The sequence below is a fragment of the Hypanus sabinus genome, chromosome 12 (genome assembly GCF_030144855.1).
Source record: "Hypanus sabinus isolate sHypSab1 chromosome 12, sHypSab1.hap1, whole genome shotgun sequence".
NCBI classification, from domain to species: Eukaryota; Metazoa; Chordata; class Chondrichthyes; order Myliobatiformes; family Dasyatidae; genus Hypanus; species Hypanus sabinus.
The window spans coordinates 98,785,088-98,802,584 of NC_082717.1; the positions used below are offsets into that span (position 1 = coordinate 98,785,088).

A 17,497-nucleotide genomic window follows, 5' to 3' on the forward strand; every position below is an offset into this window, starting at 1 on the left:
CAATGTTAGTCTATAACCAGAAACATGGGTTAGCACGCACTTGGAGCATTGTGTGCAGCTTCTGGCCACCACACCTTAGAAAGGATGTGGTAGCACTCGAGAAGATGCAGAAGGGATTCACCAAGATGTTGCCTGGATTGGAGGGCTTCAGTTCTGGGCAGAGATTGGATAGGCCGGGCTCATTTTCAAGGAGGCTATTGGGTGACTGAAGGAAGTATGAAGATTATAAGATGCAGAGAGAGAGAGAGAGCAGTTAGACAAATTATTCCTTCTATTGCAGGGGTATCAAAATAAGAGGACAAGAGTTTAAAGTGAGAGATAAGATCTTAACTGAGATCGGATGGGAAGGTAATTTACATTGGGTGGCTGATCTCTGGGACTCACTGCCAGAGGAGCTGGTGGTGGAATCATGTTGGAGAGGCACTTGGACACACCCATAGAAAGATAGTAAGGGTAAGTGGCATTAGTGGCATAGACTACATGGTGGGCTGAAGGAACCATATCTGTGCTGTAAACTCTGTTGCTCTTCTCTACCTTCCTAATTTGCAGTATTGTGCTCAGGTCTGGTCACCTACCTACAGAAAATATATCAATAAGATTGAAATAATGCGGAGAAAATTTAAAGTGTTGTTGGCAGGATTGAGGACCTGAGTTGTAGGGAAAGTTTGAATACGTTAAGGCATTGTTCTTGGAGTACAGGAGAATGAGGAGAGATGTGATCGAGGTGAGCATCCTATGGCACAGTGTGGGTGATGGGCTTAAGCAAGCAGACAAAATTATGAGGGGTATAGATCAATTAAATGCAAGCTGGTTTTTCCAGCCAGGTTGGGTAAGACTAGAATTAGAGGTTGCGAGTTAAGGTTGAAAGATGAAATATTTAAGACGAACAAGAAAGGAACTTTTTCTCTCACAGGGTGATAAGAGCATGAAACGAGCTTCCAGCACAACTGGTGGATGTGGGACTGATTCCAACATTTCAGAGAAATTTGGATAGGTACATGGATGGTGGCGGTATGGAGGGCCATGCTCCTAGTGCAAGTTGATGGGACTAGGCAGGGTAATAGACCAGCACGGACTAGATGGGCTGAAGACCCTGTTTCTGTGCTTTTCTACGACTATAAATGGAGGGGCAATTTACAGAGGCTCAGTTAACCCTCAGCCTGTATAGGGAAGTGGGAGGAAGCCAGAGTAAACGGCGGAGAACCACTGTCTCAGGTAGGACATGCCAACTTCTCACTGGTAACCCCAGTGTAGGATTGAGCTTGTATAGCTGGAGCTAAGTGGCGGCAGCACTAATGTGCCCTTACACTGAATGGCAGAGTAGACTTAACAAGTCCTGTGACCGTGTGTCACACACAAGGGCATTGGATAAAAAATGGAAGCCCTCCCGCGTGTCCCTTACATGTGATCGGATAAAAAGGAGCCTATAGGAGCTGGGAAAGGACGACGGCTTCGGACGGTTCGCTGACCAACCCCTCCAACGAGGCCCCGCTCCCGAGCTCAGAGGAGCGATCACACCGAAAGCACAGTCCTCTGGAGGCAGATGTGTTAAACCAGTGGTTCAGCGTTTCTGGCCATGCCGGAATGCGGAGAGGAGGATCCTCTGAATTCTGTGGTCATCGGTTCGATCGCAGAAGGCAGAGTTTCATGGTAATTTAGTCATTAATTTAGTGCCGAAGCAAAGCAGGGAAGTGGCATTGCGTTTGGGGAGATGACAGCTAACTGCTCATAAGAAACCTCACCCACAACCAGCCCCTGTCGCACCTACTACACAAGGGCCTTTGGGTCCAACAATGGCTTCGCCAGGGAACTCAGAAATCCCCCGGAAGCCAGTTCTCCTCCCTGTGCGATTGTCCAACAAGGACTGAGTTAGAGAGACTGAAACGTTGTCAAGCCTCATGGTTCTGCGACTCGGGTGGGTGATTCTGGTCTCTACCACTCGCGTGAAACCGGCACCGCTCACCAGGTCCTTTCGCCCCATTCCTGGAACTGCCGGTCTCGCCATGCATAAAGCTTGGTTCTGACTGAAGCGTGAGAAATTTCAACCTCCCTCCCGAGGAGGAACCTGAAGGGAGGAACGAAAAGAAGCAGAGCAGTTAACGCCCTCCGAGTCCGCAGCAGATTCAGTTCCTGTTGCTACGACACTTCGCACTCGGTATTAGGACTGCGAGATATTATTAACCGTCAGCTCCAGTCCTAGAAGTAACCGAGAAAACGAGACTTTCTCCATCCGGAGTGGCTAACAGAAGGAGGGAAGTTGAAAGGGTTTGAGACCGAACTCGCTTGGACACTGACAATCAAGCATTCAAGAGCAGCAGCACCTGGGAGTTGTTCAAGAAACTGCGGAGTACAAAGTAGATCAGCAGCCACCTCGCACAAGGGCAGAGAGGTGATCGCGGATTTACCACAGCTTAACTGCGCGCCTTGCCTCGGCTGAGCGGCGGCAAAGATGAACTGCACGAAAGACAACTACGATTCCTCCGCATTTACGTCCACATATTTCGTTGTGATTTACAGTCTTGTCTTTATTATAGGGCTTCCGGAAAACATCGCAGCATGCTTTTATTTACTACACAACACAGCCAATAAAGGACTGACTGAAGTCAAAATCTACATGATCAATTTGACACTGGCAGACCTGATGTTCATCCTGTTTCTTCCATTCTGGGTCGATTATTACATCAACGGAAGAGACTGGAGATTATCCGACAACGCATGCGGTTTCTTGGGGTCTCTGTTTTACATCAACACCTACAGCACTCTCTGCTTCTTGACGCTGATAAGCTTCACCCGCTACCTCGCTGTCTCACGGCCGCTGAAAACAGCTCAGTCGAAGCAGCTCGTAAGAGGTATAATTGTTACCGTTGTAATATGGACAGGAACTGTGGGTTCTGCTATACATACTTTGATCACCAGCAGTAACCACACCAATAAAAGAAATGACACCAAAACAAGCTGTTTCGAACATTACTGCAGCGACTATCCGTCGGTGCGAAAAGGTTTATTGGCCATTCACTCGATTATGGTGCTGACTTTCGCTGTCCTCTTCGGTGTGGTGATTGCAAATTACATCCTCATCCTTCGAAAACTTTTGATTGAGAAGGTAGCGTTGAGATTGCCTCAAGGCAAGCTGAAGAAACGGGCTTCCCGAATGGTGCTGATGGTTCTAGTGATCTACATCCTTTGTTTTCTGCCATACCACTTGATCCAGCTGCCTTGGGTGTTTTTCGTTCTCGGCTTCTCGGAATCCGGCGATAGCAACTTCAGGAAGAGATTCAATGACCTTCACCACGTTACTCTGGGTCTGATGTGCATGAACTGCGTTCTGGATCCTATTGTTTACTGTTTCCTGACCGAAGATTTCAGGCAATACCTGAGAGAGTTGATGGGCTGCCTCAGGAATATCAGTGTTCTGAAGAACAGGCAAAAATCTCAAACCGTGCACAGTTGATCGCAGTATCCGAATTAGGTGTGAATGTATTGATTGTATATTCTCAGTGATTTGTATCATATTGTTTTGCAAGTAACGACGAGTACAAAAAACACAACGAACACCAGAGTGTACCGACCAGCTCGGGGGAAATCCGTACGAAGTATGGGTTAACACACTGTTTCATATATTTTTTTACCAGAGCCTATCACTTCGTTTGATCCCATGGCTTTTTACAGTTCATCTGCTGTTTACAATTGCTCTTTTTACATTCCTGTTTAACTTCAATAACAATGAATTAACATTCTAGATTTTTTCTCATTGAACGTCTTCCTTTAAAACCAACGAAATTGCCAGTTCTTAAGAGTTATTTACGAAAAGGGAAGCGGTGTTTTTACTCAAAAGGCGGTTTATAAAGGCTCACAAAATTCGGTAGGAGGAACAAAGATAAACACAGGCAGATTTTGTTTAATCTCCTGGATTGGGGAATCTCGAACCATAGGGGCACGGAGTTAAGGTGAAAGAGGGGGAAATGTAAAGCGGGTCTGAGGAGAAAGTTTTTTTCCCGAGAGGACGGTGAATAGCGAATACGGAGCTCGTGGAGGCGCATTCCATAGGAATATTTGTCTGGAACCTAGATAGGGAAATAGTCGCGGTAAACGGGCCTAATACAGACTAGTCAGGCATTGTAGCTGGCACAGGTGAAGTTGTCCAAAGGATCTGTTTCGCTGCCGTGTATTATATGAAACACAGCAGGATTACAGTCTGGTGAGTGTGACGACAATGGTAGGGAAGTTATTGGAAAACCTCTGATCTTCTGCAATGGAAAGGCAGGAACTGAGCAGAGATAGACAGCATGGAGAGGAGAAAATCGGCAGATGCTGTTTGGATATACAGCACGGTCCTGTTGTGTAGGGGGTACAGTTTCCAAGTGTATCAGTCAGTTGCTCTCTGGTCATTGTCATGGTCAGTTGGTCTCAGTCAGTAGCAGTTGGGAATTTCTGTGTCTTTGAGCTATGGACGCAGTATAGTCCACCCTTTTTTGATTTCCATTAACCCATGCCCATGGCAAACAGAACTAATGAGGAGAGCCATCTTACCCCAATGGAGTAGGATGATCATTCCAATAGTAAAGGAAAAGATCCACCCAGTGGCTTTTCCCCAGGAGCTCCAGATTCCACTCACTTTCGAAAGATGTACTGGTTGATAAGTTAACTGGCCTGTGTAAGTTCTCTCCAGTAACAAGTTCTGACCCGGAAATAATTCCTCAATGGCTCTACATCCTAGATTTCCCTCCTCAGCAGCATTGTGGGACCCCCTGCCCCAAGGGACTGCAACTGGTCAAGAGGACAGCCCATCACCATTTTTTCCTAGGCAATAATGTTGGTCACGAATAATATTTATCAAACCTCTTCAGTTTTCACTCACAGTTAATGAACTCAATGTCCCGAACTACACAAAATGAATATGTCTTGTAAAAAATGTGAGAAAATGATGCAGCTTGTGATTTTACAAGATTGGCAGAACATTTCTTCACAGACCCATTGCTGTTTAATGAAGAGCTGTGCAGCTCCAATTAATTATATAAATATTTGTGGCTTTTTTTTTAGGGCCTGGCACAATGTCTTCATTAAATGAAGGCAAAAGATAGAGTTTTCAGCTCTTTCTTGAGTAATTTCTCCAGAGTTCCAGTATGTTATAAGTTGGAATTTACTGGCCAGCACTCTGACTATGTAGGTGAGAGATTACAATTACATTTTCTGACACTAATGAACTGTGACAAATATTAATAATATTTTGAAGTAAATGATAGCAGTGTTATTTTTCTGCTCTTCAGGCTGAAAATAAATGTGGTAGAATTCACTTTAGTCTGTTCGTTTGAATCTTCTTGTGTCTTTATTATTGGTAATAATTGCCTTCAGTTTAACTTAATTTACGTTCAGTGGCCACTTCATTAGGCACGTCTTGTGCCTAATAAAATGGCCACTGAGTGTATCTTCATGATCTTCTGCTGCTATATCCCATCTACTTCAAGGCGTGATGTGTTGTGCATTCTGAAATGCTCCAGCACACCACTGTTGTTACACATCGTTATTTTAGTTACTGTCACCTTCCTGTCAGCTTGAACCAGCCGTACCATTCTCTGTAAACTCTGCAGATTGTTGTGTATGAAAACCCCAGAAGATCAACAGTTTCTGAGATACTCAAACCACCCTATCTGGCACCAACAATCATACCACAGTTGAAATCACTTGGTTCACATTTCTTCAACATTCTGGTGTTTGGTCTAAACAACAACTGAACCTCTCGACCATTTCTGCATGCCTTTATGCATTGAGTTGCTGCCACGAGTGGCTGAATAGATACTTGCATTAACGAGCAAGTGTACTGATGCAGCTAATAAAATGGCCACAGGGTATACAACATTTATTTATTTCATGTCCTTGCCTTGCAACATTTCTTGTAGAATTCTGTATCTTGCTTGGCTGATTGTGTCTGTATCACTTCTCTGCTTGGCAGGTTATTTCCTTTGGTTCCTTCGCTGCTCAGTCCTGTTCTGGTAAAGTTAATAACCTCAAAGTGTCACTTTGAAATTTTTTTTTAATCGCTAATTTTTATTGCAACACCAATAAATTACATTCAATACAACCAGTTGCCGATTACATTTTGACTGTTTAACCCAGCCACCCCCAACCCTCATCCCCAGTTCCCTCTCCACTCCTCTCCCCTCCACCAACCAACTGAATAGTAGTGCATACACAGACAGAACATTCCTATCTTAACAGCAGATCTTTTAAGTTAGATATCAAATTTGTCCACATTAAGTTTGGTTGTGCATCATTTGCTCTTGCTGATGATAATTCCAGGTAAGAAATGTCCAAAAAGCTCTAAAGCCAGTGAGTACTTGAAATATCATGAGGAGATTTCCAACGCTGGACTACAATCTTCTTCGCTGTAGTCAGGCCTGCCAGCCAGATTCTGCATGTTTTTTCCCTAAGGGAAAGGTGGGAGTCATCAGTTAGAAGATGTACAGTGGGGTCCATTGGTAGTTGTATCCCCCATTAGTTCTGTAAGAGTACTGATAACCTTCCCCCACAAACCAAAAACCCTTGGACATTCCCATACATCATGTATAAAAGAACCAATGGTTCCATGGGGGCAAAATGAGAAATATAGGTCAGGAACCAGTCCCATTTGATGACTAATTCTCGGTGTTAGATATGCTCTATGACAAAATTTCAAGCGTATGTACCAATGATTTCGGTTTTTCAAAGCACCAGCAGCATTATCCCAAATCGCATCCCAGTCTAAGTCTTGTCCTAATTCAGATATGTCCCTATCCCAGGCTTTCATTCCTGATGTGGATATATATTTCTGGGAGTTTAATTTATCTTAGATATATGACACTATCTGTCTTAGAGAACTTTGTATCCAACTTAAAATCGGATGGTCCTTTAAGTCTGACCCCCAGGGAACCCCGTAGGTTTTACAAGCTGATTTTACTCTAAAGTAGAAGAAAAGAGAGTGTTCATCAATATTATATCAAGATACCAGTCCTTGAAAGCTAAGGATAGTACTTGACCCATTAATAACTTGAAGAGTAGTAATACCTTTCTCCTCCCAAGTTCTGTTAGTGAATGGTTTCCCCCCCAGACAGAAAATGATTATTGTTCCATAATGGAGATGATTTATACCACATGCTTTTAAATTTTAGGAATTTTTCTGCTGCTCTAAACACTTGTAGCATATGGGTTAAAACTGGACTGTAATAGAAATCACATTTTTTGGTAGACATACCTATAAAGGGAAAGTTTTTCAGCCTTATTGGTGCTATTAGCTCTTGTTCTATATTTTTCCATGATGAAACTTTATCCTCCTCCATCCAACAGCCAAGACTTATTAATACAAATGCCCAGTGATACAGTTTAAAATTTGGACATGCCAATCCCCCATCTGACTTTTTGAATTGTAGAGCTGACAACTTTATATTGGGTCGTTTACCATTCCAAACATAGCATCGTAATTAAGGAGTCCAGTTTTTGTCAATATCCTGTTGGAGGCAGAAGTGGGATCATTGAGCTGATAAAATTAATGTGGGGTAAGATGTCCATTTTAATGACTGATGTATGTGCTAGGACTGATGCTGGCAGGTGTCTCCATCTATTGATATATTTTCTTCTATTTTTTTCAAAATTAAAGAATAATTTGTTTTAGCCACAGATGATAGGGAAGTATTAACTTTAATACTCAGGTAGAGGACCTCTTTTGTAACCTTAATCTGGGGAGGGAGAGACACCTTACTTTTATCCGTATTAATCAGCATCAGTGCTGATTTTGACAGATAAACTTTGTATCCTGAAAGAAATCCAAATTGCTTCAGTGTTTTTAAAACATAGGGCAGAGTTTGTTGAACATTTGCCATATAAACTAATGTGTCGGCCACGTAAAGTGATATCGAATGTGATGTTGTACCTATTGTAATAGGGGAGATCTGAGGAGAGTTTCTAATTAACTGTGCAAGCGGTTCAATAGATACAGTAAAACCTAAAGGAGACAGAGGGTCCCCTTGTCGTCTGCCCTGTCCTATGTCAAATAACTCAGAGAAACCTCCTCCCACACATACCCGGGCTGAGAGATTAGCATACAGTGTTTGAGTCATATTGATAAATTTATCACCGAATTTAAATTCTTTTAGAACTCCCCAAAGGTGCGGCCATTCAGGGCGATCGAATGCTTTTTCAGCATCTAGAAACAGCAGGCCACAGGCAGGCGGGATTTTATGTGTGTTGCACTCAGTATGTGTAAGAGCCGGCGAATATTACCAGATGCGAGATGTCCCCTGATAAAGCCCATTTCATCTGGGCTAATTATTTTCCCAACTACTGTCTCAAGTCCACTGGCTAAGACTTTGGAAAATATCTTGAGGTTGGCATTTATCAAGGAGATTGGATAGTGATTGGCACACTCCAAGGGGTCCTTACCGGGCTTAGGTATAACTTTGATCAGGACTGTGTTTAGATCTCTATGGAAAGCGCCATTTCCAATAGCATAATTTAATGTTTCTAACCACACTGGTCCAAGAATATCCGAAAATGCTAAGTAAAGTTCCACAGGTATGCCATCTATATCTGGTGTACGGCTCTTATTTGTAGCTTTGACTGCTTTAAGTAGCTCATCCAATGTAATATGAGAGTCTAGAGTTTTGGTGTCCTCTAGTGACCATGTAGGGAGGTCTAATCCACTAAAAAAAATCGGTGAAGTAATTTTCAGGAAGAACTGAGCCACTTGTATACAGTTATTTAAAGTAATTCTTGAATGCCTCATTTATTTCCTCTGTTGAAGATACTACTCCACGTTTAGCACATCTAATCGCTGGTACTTTTAGTTTCCTATTGTTTGAGTGTTAGTGCCAAAAGATGGTGCCTGCTGCCTTCTGCATAATATTTATGTTTGGTTATATGGATCATATATTCTGCCCTGCTTCTTAATAAATCATTTAATTCTGCTTGTTTTGTTTAGAACTCATTTTCTTTTGTTATGGTGTATCTCCTTTTGAGATCAATCTCCAAAACCTTGCATTGTTCTTCTAGGGTGGAACTCTTTTGAAGCTGGCTTTTATGTAGGTGGGAACTGAACCATATGGTGTTATTTCGTAAGAAACCCTTCATGGAGGCCCAAATCCCTCTCACATCCGAGACACTATTTTTATTTAAATTTATAAATTCCATTAGTTTTGTTCTCAGTTGTGTTAGAAATTCGTCATTTAGTCGTCATTTAAACCTCCACCTAGTAGCCTTATTTTTGATTTTGCCATAATTAACAGTACTGGGTTGTGATCAGATAGATGTTTCGGCAAAAATTCTATTGAGTGTACCAAAGGCAGCAAACCAGAGGATAGAAGAATGTAATCTATCGGAGAAAAAGTTTTATGTCTTGTGGAGAAGAAGGTAGAGTCTTTAGCAGATGGATTATGCACCCTCCACACATCAGTTAAATTTAAATCTGTTAGAAAGAGCAGATTGCAAGCAGATTCTTGACAGCTTGATATAGTTGAGGAAGATTTATCGAGGTTATTGTTTACCAAAGTATTTATGTCTGAAACAACTTATAGTTGGTAATCACTTAACTTCAGTAATTGTGAGGTAATTGAGGGAAAAAAATTCAGCCTCGAATATAGTTGCGACATACAGGCAAATTAATTCAAACTTTTTTACCCTGAATGGATGTACAGCAAAAAACTAGATGTCCTTCATTGTCGGAGCCAGTCCTTTCAACTGATACACTAATATCAGAGTAACAGACTGGCAGGCACTCTGTGAGCCACATGGAGAGGACATTGATGGGCTCACAGAGTGCATCACTGGTTACATCAACTTCTGTGTGGACTGCAATGATCCGCAAAGAGCTGTCCTTTGTTATTCAAATAACAAGCCATGGGTAACAAAGGACATTAAGGACATCCTGAACGCTAAAAAGAGGGCATTTAGAGATGGAAATAGGGAGGAGCTGAGGACAATACAGAGGGACCTGAAAGCCAAGATCAGGGAGGCTAAAGACAGGTATAGGAGGAAGCTTGAGTGGGAACTCCAGCAGAACAACATGAGAGAGGTCTGGAGTGGGATGAGGACCATCACTGGGTTCCGGCAAACTAGCAACAGAGGAGCTGAAGGCTCCTTCCCTGTGGACAGGGCCAACGAACTTAACCTGTTCCTCAACAGATTTGACACTGTGTCCCCTGCCCAACCCCCACATGATTCATCTGTTGTCGGCCCCCAACCAACACATACTCCACTCTCCACTCCTACCCCTCCTCACAGCCCCCCACCCACCTCTCATGACTACATCCCTCCCCCACCTGAAACCACCACCGTGGGCTTCACAGCTGAACAGGTGAGAAAACAGCTCCACCCAAGCAAGGCTGCAGGTCCGGATGGTGTCAGCCCCAAGGTCTGGATAGTGTGTCCTCCAGCTATGTGGAGTACTTCACCATGTCTTCAGCCTGAGCCTGAGTCTCCAGAGGGTTCCCGTGCTGTGGAAGACATCCTGCCTCGCCCTGTGTCAAAGTCCAATGACTACAGACCGGTGGCATTGACCTCCCACATCATAAAGACCCTGGAGAGATTTGTTCTAGAGCAGCTCCCGCCTCCCGCTTTCAAGAAGGAGCTAGATAGATATCTGATGGATAGGGGAATCAAGGGATATGGGGACAAGGCAGGGACTGGGTATTGATAGTGAATGATCAGCCATGATCTCAGAATGGCGGTGCAGACTCGAGGGGCTGAATGGTCTACTTCTGCACCTATTGTCTATGGTTAGGCCACACTTAGACCCCCTCCAGTTCGCCTATCAGCCCCGACTAGGAGTTGAGGATGCCATCGTCTACCTGCTGAACCGTGTCTACGCCCACCTCAACAAGCCGGCGAGCACTGTGAGGGTCATGTTTTTTGACTTCTCCAGTGCGTTCAACATCCGCCCTGCTCTGTTGGGTGAGAAGCTGACAGTGATGCAGGTGGATGCTTCCCTGGTGTCATGGATTATTGATTACCTGACTGGCAGACCACAGTACGTGCGCTTGCAACACTGTGAGTCAGACAGAGTGGTCAGCAGCACTGGGCCTCCACAGGGGACTGTCCTGTCTCCCTTTCTCTTCACCATCTACACCTCGGACTTCAACTACAACACAGGGTCTTGCCATCTTCAGAAGTTTTCTGTTGACTCTGCCATAGTTGGATGCATCAGCAAGGGAGAAGAAGCAGAGTTCAGGGCTACGGTGGGAAACTTTGTCACATGGTGTGAACAGAATCATCTGAAGCTTAATGTGAAAAACACGAAGGAGCTGGTGGTGGACCTGAGGAGGGCTAAGGCACTGGTGACCCCTGTTTCCATCTAAGGGGTCAGTGTGGACATGGTGGAGGATTACAAATACCTGGGGATATGAATTGACAATAAACTGGACTGGTCAAAGAACACCGAGGCTGTCTACAAGAAGGGTCAGAGCCGTCTCTACTTCCTGAGGAGACTGAGGTCCTTTAACAGCTGCCGGATGATGCTGAGGATGTTCCACGAGGCTGTGGTGGCCAGTGCTATCATGTTTGCTGTTGTGTGCTGGGGCAGCAGGCTGAGGGTAGCAGACACCAAAAGAATTAACAAACTCATTCGTAAGGCCAGTGATGTTGTGGGGGTGGAACTGGACTCTCACGACTGTGGTGTCTGAAAAGAGAATGCTGTCCAAGTTGCATGCCATCTTGGACAATGACTCCCATCCACTTCATAATGTACTGCTTAGGCACAGGAGTACATTCAGCCAGAGACTCATTCCACCGAGATGCAACACTGAGCGTCATAAGAAGTCATTCCTGCCTGTGGCCATCAAACTTTACAACTCCTCCCTCGGAGTCTCAGACACTCTGAGCCAATAGGCTGGTCCTGGACTTATTTCCACTTGGCATAATTTACTTATTATTATTATTTAATTAATTATGGTTTTTATTGCTATATTTCTACACTATTCTTGGTTGGTGCGACTGTAACGAAACCTAATTTCCCTCAGGATCAATAAAGTATATCTGTCTTCTGTCTCCTTTCATATGAATACCATCAGCTGATGCCACAATGGGTTTATAAAAGGGGTTTTGAACCCTGGGAATGTCATTAGGCTTAAGATGTGTTTCCTGTAACAACACAATATCTATTTTCTTTCTGCATAAGAAATCTAAAACCTTTGAACGCTTGTAGGGAGAGTTTAGTCCTCTAACATTAAGTGACACAAGAGTAAGATTTTCTAATTTACCTGTGCTGCTCATCTTACCCTGTTGTTGTAAGTTGGTGGTGGAGGAAACTTCTTTTTTAAAGGGTTGAAATGGAAAATGTGACAAGCATTAGTCTTGTTGCTCTCACTGCAGATTATAAGACATTAGTTTGCACAGATTCACCACCCACCGGCTAAAAATTTCCTCTTCATCTGTTTTAAATAGATGTCACTCTATTTTGAGGCTGTGTTCTCTGATCCTAGATTCCCTCCCCAAAGGAAACATCCTCTTCACAGCTACTCTATTTCAACGTTTCAACATTTGATAGGTTTCAATGAGATTCCCCCCCCCCCCCACCCCACCATACTTCTAAATTCCAGTGAGTAGAGGCCCAGACTGGGCAGAGGTCATGGTGGTATGGAAGGTGTTGGGGTGGGGGTAGCAGAAGGCTTTGCTGATGCAAGTGACTGGGAAGAGAGAGAGAGTGCAGGAGACAATGAAGGAGAACTGCACGGACACAGAGAGCAGGAGGAAGCTTAATGGCAGGTCAAATGAGGTCTGGCAAAGCATGTATTTTCAAATCCATGATATCCCACCAACCCAGCTGCATCCCAATAACCAGCAGCCACTATTAATCATTTACTTGCTGTCACCGGGTTCAGATATGGCCCAAGTGCAGAGTGAGGGACACTGAAGCAGGTCAATAGTTCACAAACTTTAATGTGCACAGTATTAAAGGGAAAATAAACAATAAATGCTAGGCCAAATAGCGCCGTTAACTAAAACTCTCAAATGGGAAACTAAGCCTAGACTGCGGCTGAAAAGAAAATCTAAATATTAAACGAATACCACCAGCCTTCAGAGTCAATTGACTCAAAAGTCGAATTTCTCAGGGAAGGCCAAAAGCATTCAGCCAGCAAAGTGTAGCTGTGCTCTGTCCAAGTCTCGACAAGCACTATGACGACAAGTATGGAGTTAAATACTATCACGATTAAATAATAATTAGCTGACACATGCAAATTTACAAGAGCAATTGCTGTATCTACTGCACTGCCAAATATGTGGTTGTGACATTTGTCTCATCTCACTTCCACGCATCTCCGCTTGTGTCTTGCATAATTCCCTAATTCTTAGCCCCACCAACCCCTTAGCTTCCGATTTGCTGAATGGAAGCTCTATATCTAGAAATGAACTTGTAACATTTTTTTTTGCCAAAAATTCAACCCACTCATTCCCCTCAACACCTCTATGTGCAGGGACCCATAAGAAGCTGACATGAGCACCAATACTTTAAATGTGAAATAAAGTTTGAAGAACTTCCAGCAGTAAATCTGGTCTACTGCTGGAATGACTTATTTTATGACTACTTAAAACTGAAGAAGAACCTGAACAAATTATAACTTTGCAAGGACAGTATTCCTCCACCCACTGTAAGCCTGAAATGACGACAACCAGCTCTGCAATATATGCTGATAAGTGGTTTGTAAGATGTTTCTTTATTGTTACCTGTAGTTCAGGCACATAAACAGCCACACTGATATTTTCTGTTAAATTATCTTTTCATCCATCAATAAAAATTATTAACATATCACAATAATTTTCTTTAACATATTGATGAACCAACAGACTCTCAGAAATATCAGAATCCTTGGACTTCATTAAATCATGGAACCTAAAATCAACTTAAGACATCGGGAAAAAAACATGGTGGGGAACATAGCCACCGAAAACTAAAAACATTCTTCTTGTGATGTCCCAACAGTCTTCCAACACACTTATAACAGGGTGATCATTCCTCTGCCCCTCAATTTAATCCAGTATGTTAACATCAACTTCAAACTCCACAACAGTAAGGGTAATTGTCCCAGTTCAACCAGTAAATCCAAAACAGGAGACAACCTTACTGCACACAACACAGTCTTAAAGCTTGTATCACATCCAAACATTTTAAAGGTAAAACTGAAGCTGATCCATAAGGCACACAACCACAATCAAATACAGATCTAATTAAACAAATATGATTGGTCAACAGCACTCCAGGAATACACATGTAGACACCTTAGGGATATTTAGTGTCCCTTTACATTTTTCAATTATCTTACTGATATGATGCTTCCATGTCAGCTTATTATCCAGCCACATGCCCAGAAACCTTACCAATGACACTTCTTCCAGAGTCTGACTATCTAACTTAAAATGAAGTGCAGGTCAATTGATCCTCTTTGTAAAACATACAACTTGTGTTTCAGCTACAGAAAGCTTAAAACCCCTCAGTTCAACCTTATTAACCACTAATTGCATCCTACATAGTTTAATTGAAATTTCTACCTCTGATCCATAAGGCACCATCATCTGCCAAAAGTTACCAACCCCAGTACCTATCTCAGAGAAAGTATCATTAATCATAATATTAAATAACTTTTTTTTACTCCTTTTCGCTCCTTATGGAGCATAGGGTCTCAACAAAAGTCCTCCACTTTCTGCGATCTCTAGCAGATGTTTTTGCAGTCTCCCAAGTTTGGCCGGCGGCTTTCAGTTCATCCAAAAGCCTACTCCTCCAGGTTTGCTTTGGGTGACGTCTTCTTCTCTTCCCTTGTGGATTCCATTTGAGTGATCATCGAGTGACATTCGACTGGCTCTTCCTCAAGGTGTGGCCAACCCATCTCCACTTCCTCCTCCTTATCTGGAATACAATGAACTCTTGGTTTGCTCTCTTCCATAGGTCTAGGTTTGACACTCTGTTGTATCACTTGAGGTGGAGGATCTGCCGGAGACATTTGTTGAGAAAGGTCTGGATCTTGTTGCAGCTGGTGTTAGTGATTCTCCATGTTTTGGATCCATATAGCAGGATGGCTTTCACATTGAAGCTGAATGTATGAAGCTTAGTTTTGACAGAGATGGCCGTAGATCTCCAAACAGGTCGCAAGGTTGTGAAGGCACGTTGGGCTTTTCTGTTCCTTGCTCTGATGTCCTCATCTGTACCTCCTGATTTACTGATTTTGCTTCCGAGGTAGGTGAATTTGTCTACATCTTCAACTATTTGTCCTTCAATCCGTAATGGCTCCTCTTGTTTGTTATTAATGCGTAGAACTTTGGTCTTCTCCTGACTGATCTTAAGGCCTACTCGCTGTGAGGTCTCTCCCAAGGAATCTACTTTCTTCTGCGTATCTTGAAGCCGGTGTGAGAGAAGAGCGAGATCATCTGCAAATGCCAGGTCTTCCAATTTCCCTGTTAACATCCACTGGATGCCTCTCTCTGAGCCAGCCTAGGCTGTTCTTGTAGCCCAGTCGAGTACCATAAGAAGAAGTAGAGGCAACAGCAGGCATCCCTGTCTGACTCCAGTAGTGACCAGGAACTCTTCGGACAGTCTCCCATCGTGGATGACCCTGCATGAGAAGCCATCATAAAGCTGCTTGATGATATTCACCATCTCTTCCAGTACACCATAGTGTCGTAAGATACTCCAACATGACTTTCAATGTGTCAAATGCCTTCTCAAAATCAATAAAACACACATATAGTGGAGTTTGCCATTCTATTGTCTGCTCCACAATGACTCTAAGTGTAGCTATCTGGTCAATGCATGATCTCTCTTTCCTGAACCCTGCCTGCTCATCTCTAAGTAATATTAAATAACAGAGGGCTACAAATACTGCCTTGTGGGTTCCCATTCTCTATCTCATAGAAGCTCGAATGTACCTTACCTACCCTTATCTGAAGACTGTCCCAATAAAAAACCTGAAGAATTATATAGCCTTCCTCACTCCTAATTTCCATAATTTAATCAAAAAACTTTCCTCCATAACATATGTTTTTTTCTATATTAAAACGTACTGCTGTTACAATTTCTTTATTTACCTGTGTGTTTCTGATGTCATCTTCCAAACGTAAAACTGAATCCAGTGTCATTCTACTCTTCTGAAATCTGCTCTGATAAAATGCTTTATCACCTCTGTATTCCAAAGTATAACTCAACCACTCTATTACCATACATTCCATAAGTTTACACAAATGGGACATTATTGGTCACAGCTAGAAGATCCAATGCAGGTGGGGGTTTAGGTTTTAGAACAGGCACTTCCTCTGCCATTTTCCATGAGGAGAGAAGATGGTCTAAACTCCAAATATGATCCAAAAATTTTAATATCATCCCAAGAGAGACATCAGTCATATGTTTGAACATACAATAACATATTTCCTTTCGTTTCCTGAAGCAGCTTGACCTGTACTATTAACAGTTTTCTGAAATTCACACAAAGAAAACTCTACGTTACTAATACTATGATTGCTATAGCTAGCTTCCAACACATCAGGGTATTCACTTAGAAGCTTAGCCCTACATTGTTTAGCCTCTTCACTTAAACTATCTTGATTATAAATTGCAGCAAATGACCGAGCCGCCAACTCAACCTTCTCTATTTCATATTACCTTCTTTAATCAATACTGGAATGTCCTTAGCCCTATGAATTCCACCCCCACCCCCATATTTTAATCATTCCCCAAGTTCTCCAAATTTAGTATCCTATCACAATTTTTCGCAACTTTCACTACTTTCCTCACCACAGCTTCTGCTCTTTTACACTGAATAAGGTCACTCGGAGACTGACACTTCTTAACTTTCCTAAACGCCTTATTTCTCTCCCCAATTGCCTCTGCACACTCCTCAGTCCACCATGGTACAGCCTTTCTCCTATTAATGCCCTTTTTAAAAGGAATTACTTCCACCGCAGTTTGATGAATAATGTGACATAACCTTTCATTGCAGAAATCCACATCATCCTCAACATTCAGCCCTGACAGACATTCATTACATAAAACCTGAAACTGCTCCCCATTTGCTTTACCAAAATTCCACACCCTGAGTCAGTGGCTGAATGACTACCAGAAGATGTAAGAGGTTTAGATGGGGCAGAATGTGTTAGGTGCATCCAGGAGGGTTTCTTAAATCAATATGTAGATAGTCTAACTGGATCTGGTATTGGGTATGAGCACAGCCAGGTGAGTGACCTTTCAGTGGCTGAGTAGTTAGAGAACTATGACACAGCTCCCGAAATTTTAAGGGAGCTATAGATAAGGGTAAATATGGACAATGGGAGGGAGTGTTAAACTGGATCAGGGCAAATTACAAGAGCATTAGGCAGGAACTAGAGAGAGCTAATTGAGGGCAGTTGTTTTGGAGCAAATCCATATCTGACATGTGGAAGGTGTTTAAGGACCAACTGCACAAGAGCAAAGAACAGGTATGTTCCATTCAGAAGGAAGGCCATGGATGGCAAGGTAAGAGAACCTTGGATGTCAAGAGAGGTGATGAATTTA

The 17,497-nt window shown here is 42.8% G+C and overlaps 2 protein-coding genes across 2 annotated transcripts in view; one reads left to right on the forward strand and one right to left on the reverse strand.

The window, feature by feature from the left end:
* The first annotated feature begins 2,087 nt into the window (after positions 1–2,087).
* LOC132403178 (platelet-activating factor receptor-like) overlaps positions 2,088–17,497 on the forward strand; it is a 38,548-nt gene continuing 23,138 nt past the window's right edge. The window contains exon 1 of the mRNA XM_059986538.1: positions 2,088–5,167. Coding sequence (XP_059842521.1) covers positions 2,450–3,451 — 1,002 coding nt within the window. The 5' untranslated portion in view covers positions 2,088–2,449 and the 3' untranslated portion in view covers positions 3,452–5,167. The remainder of the gene's footprint in view (positions 5,168–17,497) is intronic.
* The window catches only part of kif25 (kinesin family member 25), a 152,684-nt gene continuing 141,251 nt past the window's right edge, over positions 6,065–17,497 (reverse strand). Inside the window, exon 10 of the mRNA XM_059985268.1 lies at positions 6,065–6,424. Coding sequence (XP_059841251.1) covers positions 6,390–6,424 — 35 coding nt within the window. The 3' untranslated portion in view covers positions 6,065–6,389. The remainder of the gene's footprint in view (positions 6,425–17,497) is intronic.